This window comes from Musa acuminata, chromosome BXJ2-4, assembly GCF_036884655.1.
Source record: "Musa acuminata AAA Group cultivar baxijiao chromosome BXJ2-4, Cavendish_Baxijiao_AAA, whole genome shotgun sequence".
In the NCBI taxonomy this organism is placed as follows: domain Eukaryota; kingdom Viridiplantae; phylum Streptophyta; class Magnoliopsida; order Zingiberales; family Musaceae; genus Musa; species Musa acuminata.
Window position 1 is genome coordinate 6634822 of NC_088341.1, and position 7853 is coordinate 6642674.

The 7853-nt window shown below is 52.4% G+C and overlaps 1 protein-coding gene across 1 annotated transcript; it reads right to left on the bottom strand.

Moving 5' to 3' along the window:
* Positions 1-2495: 2495 nt before the first annotated feature.
* LOC135609734 (brassinosteroid LRR receptor kinase BRI1-like) lies at positions 2496-6275 on the bottom strand. The gene has a single exon (XM_065103302.1). The coding sequence runs from the start codon at positions 6138-6140 to the stop codon at positions 2688-2690; it is 3453 nt and encodes a 1150-aa protein (XP_064959374.1). The 5' UTR covers positions 6141-6275; the 3' UTR covers positions 2496-2687.
* Positions 6276-7853: the final 1578 nt, after the last annotated feature.

Sequence of the window (7853 nt, forward strand, 5' to 3'; positions counted from 1 at the left end):
TGCACGACGAGTCCTTCACGTCGATACGTGGGCTATGGTTCGTGAAAGACCACATTAATTTCTAGGGTTATTTGGTCAACGCGAACAGCATTTGTATCTGCTTTTTCTATTACGTTAGCTGGGGATCAAAATGCGTTCGATCGAATACTAAATAGGAGTTGTTTTAAATGACGTTGCGGAATTGGATTCGACACCTAATTAATTGAGCGCATATGACATAACGTGACCCGTCGCAATTAATAGGTTTGCGAGGGCGGAGGAGGGCTCGTGTCAAAGAGAGGGCTGAATCACTGTGTTCAAAATAAGGTGGTGGTGGTGGTGGCATTATTGCATGTAATGGTAACACTCGATGAATTGGTGCCAACCTCCGTAAAAACCCACACAAATCAGTCGACGAGGCGCACAGAAATAAAACAAAGGCTGGGAAGAAGCATAAGCTAACGACACATGTCACCATTACCATCGCATCTCGAGTTTAATGGGAGCAGAGAGCTGGGTCATCTCTGAAAAGTCTCCCACACCCCAAGCTGGTACGCTTCTTTTTCCTCGATTCCGAGCGCTATCCTCGTGCGGGGCGGGGTGGCTTCCCGTGGTTCGGTCCCCTGTCGCTGTACAAGGATGTCCGGCGTGCTACCCACGCGTGCACGTGGGGGCACCACTTGATGCATGGATTTGATGGGAGCCGTGTCCGCTCCGCACACGTCCACACGTGGGTTGTACGTGAGATACGCACAAACAGAGATGCAAGCATCACACGTGCGTACGATACGTGAAGGGAGGGGCACAGCGGATGGGTTGTCGAAGGGACGCTTCGTGTTGCCGACTCAATTCACGACTTTGACAACGACGCCAAGGTGTCGGTAACCTGCGTCAGGTACCGTCCTGCTCCGGGCATCATATACCCCCTTCTCCTTTTAATCGAGGCCACATCCTTCTTCCCTCGAGAAGCGCTCCCTCTTTCACAACCGCCTTCTCCTATCCGATTCCACCACTGCAATTAACCGGCATCACAAGCCATGATGGCCCAATAAAATGGCATGACATGCATCAGATGGAATGCCCAACCTGATGATAGCTGGCTAAACTTAGCTGTCCTGTCCATTCATCCGATCTAAATGTCCCACCAGCCGGATATATATATATATATATATATATATATATATATATATATATATATATATATATATATATATATATATATATATATGAAGGCATATGTAATAAGTTATAACGTCTACTCAAGTAAAAATGGAAGGAATCAAATTTGATCTTGAGGTGGTTTTGATGGAAGATAATGTGAAAATAGATTCTTACAAGGATAGAAGCGTATCAATCTTAAATATTATCAAAGAGGAAAAAAAATAAATCAAATTAAAAATATTAGTTTATCCTTTAGAACAGATAAATGAGTTTATCCTTTCTAATTAATGCAGGAATTTAGTGACTGATTCGATGCGAAGGCACAGATTCAGTGGACACAAGAAAAATGCAGCACGCAGTGCACTGAGTTTGTCGAATCGAATCTCGACGAACGGGTAAAAGAGCGAAAACAAAAAATATTGGATGTGCAGATGGGGATTCAATTTGGTACCCAAAGCGCCTGGAGAGATGCGTTCTGTTCCTCTCTCTCTCTCTCTCTCTCTCTCACGCACTCCTCTTCTTCCTCCGTGATCTGTACGTTCCGGAACGCAAGCAAGCAAGCAAGCAGGCGACTGCATCAACAGTTTAGTAGGTCGTATCACGTGGTAGAGGCACGTGAGAGAGGAGACGGGATGACACAAGAAGAGGGAGAGGGGCTGTGCTTTTGCTTGTCTTCATCCATAAAGCGTCTCTCCTGAGATGCGTGCAAAAACATGATGAATGGGCAGTCTGGCACCACAGCTATTTTTAATACAAGCGAGCACGGCTTGTACTGGCATCGATACTAACGCACGAGCATCCGAATCACGTTGGAGATACATAAAAGATGACAAAAGCTTGAAGAACCTTTGACCAGATTAAGGCAGGAGAAAGGGTCGATGATCTGAAACCCGGGCATCACGAGTCGTTGATGCAAACCCACACGTACCCCCGATCTCTGCGGGACCCCCGCTAGGATGAGAATCTGTGCTGGGCTCCGGTTGGCCAAACTTGGTCTTGCTGTTGGTCGCCCTACAGCAGACCAGGGCTCAATTTAGGACTCGGGAGCAAAAGCTGGCATGCTTGTTTTCTAATGCAAGGGCCACATGGGAGAGGGGAAGCAGCACTGACTCGAAAGCACGCAACACCACGAGGGTGGATGGTCAGCATCGCCCATTCGAGGAAGAAAAATTGGACGACTCCTTGGCGATGGATGCTACATCAGCATACAGGTGATTGTGGCCATCGCCTTTTAGGCAAAAACGTACGTGAACCAAGAGATGCAACGGGAAGGTTAATGGGGGTTGGAAGCAGGTCGATGCGAGAAAGGGAATGCAGAGAGCAGTGGTTCCACCACCATTGCTGAGTGTTGTAGAGAAGAAAATTTCACTTTGTATGTACAAAGAACATTGGCCTAATGCGTATGAGACCGAAAAGAAGCATAACAAACTTATATGGTACATTCCATGACGAAACCACACGGAAAATTTGTGTCCAACCATCACTGCACTGCACTGCACTGCACTGCACCGCACCGCAGTGGTGCGAAGGCCAGAACTGAAATGCTCTTAACATTTTTCTTCTTTGCTTTCCTCCTTCAAGCTCATGTCCACCTCGGCGAAGGCGTCATCCACGGAAGCGGCGGCGGCGGCGGCGGTGGCGGAGGCGTTCGAGTCCACCATCGACCCCGCTTGTATCTCCTTGAACATGGCCATCACCTTCAGCATCGTCGGTCGCCGCAAAGGCCTCTCGTCGAGGCAGGCACAGGCAATCTTGAGGTGCTCCAACAGCTCCAGCTCGACGGCGGCACCCTCCTTCAATAGCTCCGGGTCGAAGACGTCGCTTATCCTCACCTTGGAGTGCTGCTTCACCCACCCCACCAGGTTATTGTCCCCAAAGTCCGACGAATCCGTCGGCGACCTCCCGGTGAGAAGCTCCAGCAAGACCACACCGTAGCTGTACACGTCGCCTTTGGTGGTGCACCTGAAGCTCTGGTAGTACTCCGGCGGCACGTAGCCCGGCGTGCCCGCCAGTGTCGACACGCTCAAATGTGTGTCCACCGTACTCATGAGCCGGGCCATCCCGAAATCCGACACCCTTGCCTCCAAGTCCTCGTCCAGAAGCACATTGCTGGACTTCATATCCCTGTGGATGATGTGCGGGATGCAGTTGTGATGCAGGAACGCCAAACCCCTGGCTGCTCCCACCGCAATCTTCCTCCGCGCTGCCCAATTCAATCTTAGTCCCGCCTTCCTCCTCTCGTGCAACACGTCTTCCAGACTGCCGTACTTCATGTACTCGTATACCAAAAGCCGTTCCTCCCCAACCTTGCAGTAGCCCAACAGAGGAACCAGGTTGCGGTGCTTGACCTTTCCTATGGTTTCCATCTCGGCGGTGAACTCACGATCACCCTGTCCGCTGACATGAATCAATTTCTTTATGGCGACGACGCTTCCGTCCCTCAGCTGCGCTTTGTAGACATCACCGAATCCACCCGAACCGATCTTGCTGTCATCGTGGAACCCGTTTGTGGCTTCGATGAGGTCTGCTAAAGTAAGCTTCATGAGCGGCTTCTCGAATGTGGCGAGATTGATTACTAAGGTCTCCTTGGTGACGGTCAGCTTCCAATTAGAGATGCCGGCACCGGAGTAAGAACGGCTGTCGATGTAGAAATCCCTGGAGTTGTTGCTGTTACCTTTGCCGTTCCTCTGCTTCTTTCTCTTCTCCACTGCGACTATGACCAGGCCAAAAATGCAAAACACGAAGACGAAAACTCCCATCGCGATGCTTCCGGTAAGATAGGCTTGTCGACGATGGGTTTTCTGATGTTGGTTGCCGGAGTTAGCACCGGTGTTGCCTTCGCAGGAGGGGAGAGGGAAGCCACAGAGGCCTGAATTGTTCTCGTACCGGTACCGTGGGAAAGTCGCCAGCTGACCCAATTCCGGTATCGACCCGTTCAGCTTGTTATTGGAGAGGTCGATCTCCGACAGCATGGCGAGGCCAGAGAAGGAGGAAGGGATTGGACCCTCCAGAGCATTATGAGAAAGATCCAGCACCGCCACAAACCGCAGGCTCCCTAGCTCCGTGGGGATCAGACCGGATAACAAATTGTGGCCAAGATTGAGGATCATGAGGTAGTACATGTTCCCAATCTCCTTTGCGATCTGGCCGCTCAACTGGTTGTAGGAGAGGTCGAGGAAGATCATGGAGCCGTTGTTGTTGAAAGTGTATTGGGTGCTCCCCATGTAAACCCTGGTGAAGTTGCAGATTCGGTGGCTGGGCAATCGGTTGAGGTCCTCCGGCCGAATCCCAGCAAACTCCAGGAGGTTACCCGTGCCACGGCAGTGGCTGCTGATCCCGTCGTTCCGCAGGTACACATACCGCTTGCCGGTGACCAGGCCGACTGCAATGTTTCCGGACTGCTTGGCCAGGGTCGGCGGGATGGACCCGTTGAGCTGATTGCTGTTAAGGTCGAGCCAGATCAAGCTCTTGCAGTCACCGAGCTCCGGCGGGATGGGGCCAGAGAAAGAGTTGTTGCCGAGCTTAAGAATGGCCAGGTTGCGGAGCTGGCCGATCCAGGAGGGGAGGGGGCCGCTCAGCTGGTTGCTCGACAAGGAGATCCAGTTCAGATTGGTGCAGTTGACGAGCTCGGGAGGGATCGCTCCGGTGAGGCCATTGTTGTCCAGAATGAGGTTCTCCAGGGTCCTGATGTTGGATAGCTCGGCGGGGATCTCGCCCTCCAGCGAATTCTGCCACATGATTAGATCGCGAAGGGAGGAAAGCGAGCCCAGACTGGGAGGAATGATTCCGCCGATGTAATTGAGGCTGAGATCGAGGGAGACCAGCTCGGTGCAATTGCTCAGCGATTCCGGAATGACGCCGGTGAGTTGATTGTTCTGCAAGTAGAGCTCCTTCAAGCCGAAGTCAGGGCTCGGGCAAAGCCCCGATGGGATGGACCCGGTCAGGTGGTTCGAGCTGAGGTCCAGCACCTCGAGGAGCGGCAACTTGGAGATGGAGTCCCCGAGGCTCCCGCTGAAGTTGTTGAAGGCGAGCTCAAGGAACCTAAGGTTAGGCATGGAGGCGAGGGCGTCCGTCGGGAGGTCGCCGGAGAAGTTGTTATTGGAGAGGCTAATGGAGGTCAGCGAAGTGCAAAAAGAGAGGTCGGAGGGGAGGCTACCGGCGAGGTGGTTGGAGGAGAGGTTTAGGTAGAGCAAGCTCGGGCAGCGGCCAAGGGCCCCGACGCCGAGCTCGCCGGAGAGGCCGGTAGCCGAGAGGTCCAGATGTTGAAGAGCAGAGCAGTTGGTGATCTCCGGGAACCTCCCGCCGTTGATTCGGTTGCCGATCAAGTCGATATGGCGGAAACCGCCGAGGCTAGAGAACAGCCACCGAAGTTCGTCCTGCCGGGAGATCTTGTTGAAGGAGAGGTCAAGGGTTTCAAGCTTGAACCCCACAGCGGCAGCTCCACCGGCAGGATGATTCCCGACGGAGTTGCCGGAGAGATTGAGCGACTTCAACCCTGAGCAAACCTCGGCAAGGGCGTGGACGTCGGCAAGGGAACCAAGGAGGATGTTTCCGGAAAGGTCGAGCTCGGAGAGCAGTCCCCCGCAGCGAGCTTCGCCGGCAGCGGCGAGGGTTCCCGTGAGGTTAACGGCGTGGAGAGTGAGGCTCTGCAGGCTCCCTAAGGCCAGAAGCGAAGAAGAGACGGAGTGGAAGTCGGTGTTGAGGGGTATTCCCCGGAGCGCGACGGCGACGACGTGACCGCCGGCGTCGCAGCTGACGCCGGCGAACGAGCATGGGGATAGGTCGCCGCGGCTCCAGCTGGGGAGGATCTGGGGGTTGGAGATGGAGGCCTTGAAGGCGATCAGGAGGTCCAAGTCGCCAGCTTCGCTGGATCCGGAGGCGGACAAGAACGAGAGGAGGAACAGGAGGAGGGTGGAGGAGGAGGCGAAGAGGCAACGGGGGAGCTTTGTTGTCATGGCGGCTGCTAGGACTTGCTGCTGCTGCTTCTTCTTCTTCTTCATGGGATGAAGCGAGCGGAGGAGAGGGTTAGGGAACCGCAGAGAGAGAAAGGAAGCAAAGGGAGGCGAGTGGAAAAGGATGGGAGTGAGGAAGAGAGCGACTCATTTAACAATGACACAATTAGGGAGAAGGGTGGAGGTGGGGAGAGACTGCGGAGAGGGGAAGGAGGGGAGGAGAGGGTAGAGGGTTCAGCCCAACAGCTGGGGGTCACATGGCGTGTGCCCCTCCCCATCTTTACCTACAGCTAGTTTCCTATTAATTTATCGTCTCATCATCTCCTTAATTAATCGCTTGCGTCTTGTAAGCGTTGCAATGAATCCCCGCCATGTACGTGGGGAAGGTCAGCAGCCCTCCAGGAATGCTTACGCTAAAAAGCTCCATGTAGTATGAAGAAGAAACAAGTCTTCTGTTCTTCTGCCGTTTTAGGTTTGTTGTATTTTTTTTTTCCTTTTATTCTCTTCTTATTTCTAAGTATTGATTCCACGTTCACGTACGTCATGGGTGTACTTCCTCCACAAAAATATGATGTACTACTTATCTAATTATCGAAGCCTGATTGGCAAATCGACTCACCAAGGGTCGATGCAAAGGGATACTGGCTATGGGGGCCACGGTGATCCCCCAGTTGACTTTTACTGTGGCAGGCCAAAAAAATACCCACTCAATTTTTTTTTTTCTCTTTAAAATAGCTCAAACTGAATTTAATTAACGCGACATTACTTAATCTATCAGGATGTGGTAAATTTCGAATGGAATATTTTCGATTAGGATGATTAACTTTAAATCATACAAGTGTTTCTAAATGTATCGTAGAAGTAAGTGACTGCATCTGCTTATCACGAACACATGTTTAAATGTTTGATGACGAGTGGGTTGTGCAGTGCAATTACCGAATCACCCCTGGTCTTGAGACCAGGCGCAGGAGAGAGGGAGGGAGGGGTCATGTGTTTCCTGTTCCGTCGGACGATACTACCCCGGGGGCCGGGGTGAAGTGGTAGGGGGGGCAGATTGGTAATTTTGAGAAAGGCAACATCTGGGGGTGGGATAACAATTACATGATTACCGATGTGAAAGGCAATATCGGAGTGGGAAAGGCTACGTGACGACGGACACGCACATGTGGAAAGGAACGTCGTGGGCGGCAGCGACTAAGAAAGAAGGAAACCAACTCGCAGCCCTAATAAATCTGGACGGGTCACCCACCAATAATAACGAACAAAAATATAAGAATGAAAAGAAAGGGTGGAGGGCATGGGAGAGGAACGATGCGTTAAATATTTACTACTATTTATCTTCATTTCTCTTATTTTTATTCTCGCCTGGTTTGGGTTGAGTTGAGTTGGGTCGGGTCGAAAACAAGGACGGGCGGGGGTGGTCCAACATGTGGGTGGTACGTGCGGATGTCCGCGTAGCGTGACCGTACCGCGACATGGGGAGGACTTGCGCTCTCGGTTTTCCTCTCAACCGGAACGGATCGGATGTCCACAGCCGTGGGATGCAGTCGGGGAAGAGGTCGGGCGTGACTAAAGACAAGGAGGCGCGACCTGATTCCACCACCACCACCACCACCATCATCATCATCATCATCGTCCCGCCGTTGCCTCCTCTCGGGGGCGGAGACTGGCACACGTGCGGACGCGAGGGTTGTGGATAGGACGCAATTATTGGTGGGGGTGGTGGGTGGAAGCAGACGCAGACAAAAGGGGAGGAGAGGG